The following is a 923-nucleotide window of genomic DNA, read 5'->3' on the forward strand; positions in this document are numbered from 1 at the left end:
TATCCTTGCTGTATCACCAGGTGACTCTTCTATCCTTGCTGTATCACCAGGTGACTCTTCTATCCTTGCTGTATCACCAGGTGACTCTTCTATCCTTGCTGTATCACTAGGTGAAGTCCCGAGTTCCCACTACTCTTGAAGTGGCTGAGCTTGTGAGGATGAACGATAAGTTCGTGGATCTCAAAATTGGCGACCACCTTTACAGAGACAATTGGTTTCAGGGAATGAAGTTATTGGAAAAATTATAGCTCAAGAGGAAACGATAGATTCATAGATGTATGGCCCGCTTGAGAAAGCAAAATAAAATGTCGTTGTTTGATCGTGCCTAATGGTGTCGGTATGTACTGCTGTTGTTGTTGTTGCTGTTGTTGATGTTATTGTTGTTGTTGTTGGTGGTGGTGGTGTTGCTGTTGCAGCTGTTGTTATTGTTGCTGTTTTTGCTCTTATAATTTGTATCTGTTGCTGTTGTTGCTGCAGCTGCTGTCAGCGTGTGATGATGTGGCGGGGGTGGTGGTGGTGGTGAAGGGAAATGTGTGTATGTGGGGAAAGGAGAAAAGGGAAACAGGGGGGGGGGTGCGAGAAGGAAACAAGATTTATGAAAAAGACAACTTAAAACGCACACACACACACATACACACACACACACACACACACACACACACACACACACACTCACATACACAAAGCAAAGCAAAACTCGGCCCATGCTATATTTAGCAACAGCTTTATTCATCAAAATGAGCAGAAGTGTGTAGTAAGAAGCGTGTATTATGCGTCCGTGGAGTTGTCCTTCCCTCCGTCTGGACAAACACACGGCGAGCCTCACAGCCGCGGGGACCAGGGGAGGAGCAAAGATAACCTGACTGATCACAAAGATAACCAGATATGCCGCAAAGATAACCAGACCGATTACAAAGATAATC

The 923-nt window shown here is 45.2% G+C and overlaps 1 protein-coding gene across 1 annotated transcript in view; it reads left to right on the top strand.

The window, feature by feature from the left end:
• LOC118477574 overlaps window positions 1-278 on the top strand; it is a gene marked incomplete in the record, with an annotated part of 5,313 nt that extends 5,035 nt beyond the window's left edge. Inside the window, 1 exon segment of the mRNA XM_035969491.1 lies at window positions 111-278. Within this exon segment, the coding sequence (XP_035825384.1) occupies window positions 111-248 (138 nt within the window).
• Between the last annotated feature and the right edge of the window lie 645 nt (window positions 279-923).

This window comes from Aplysia californica, unplaced genomic scaffold, assembly GCF_000002075.1.
Source record: "Aplysia californica isolate F4 #8 unplaced genomic scaffold, AplCal3.0 scaffold00001, whole genome shotgun sequence".
Lineage (NCBI taxonomy): Eukaryota > Metazoa > Mollusca > Gastropoda > Aplysiida > Aplysiidae > Aplysia > Aplysia californica.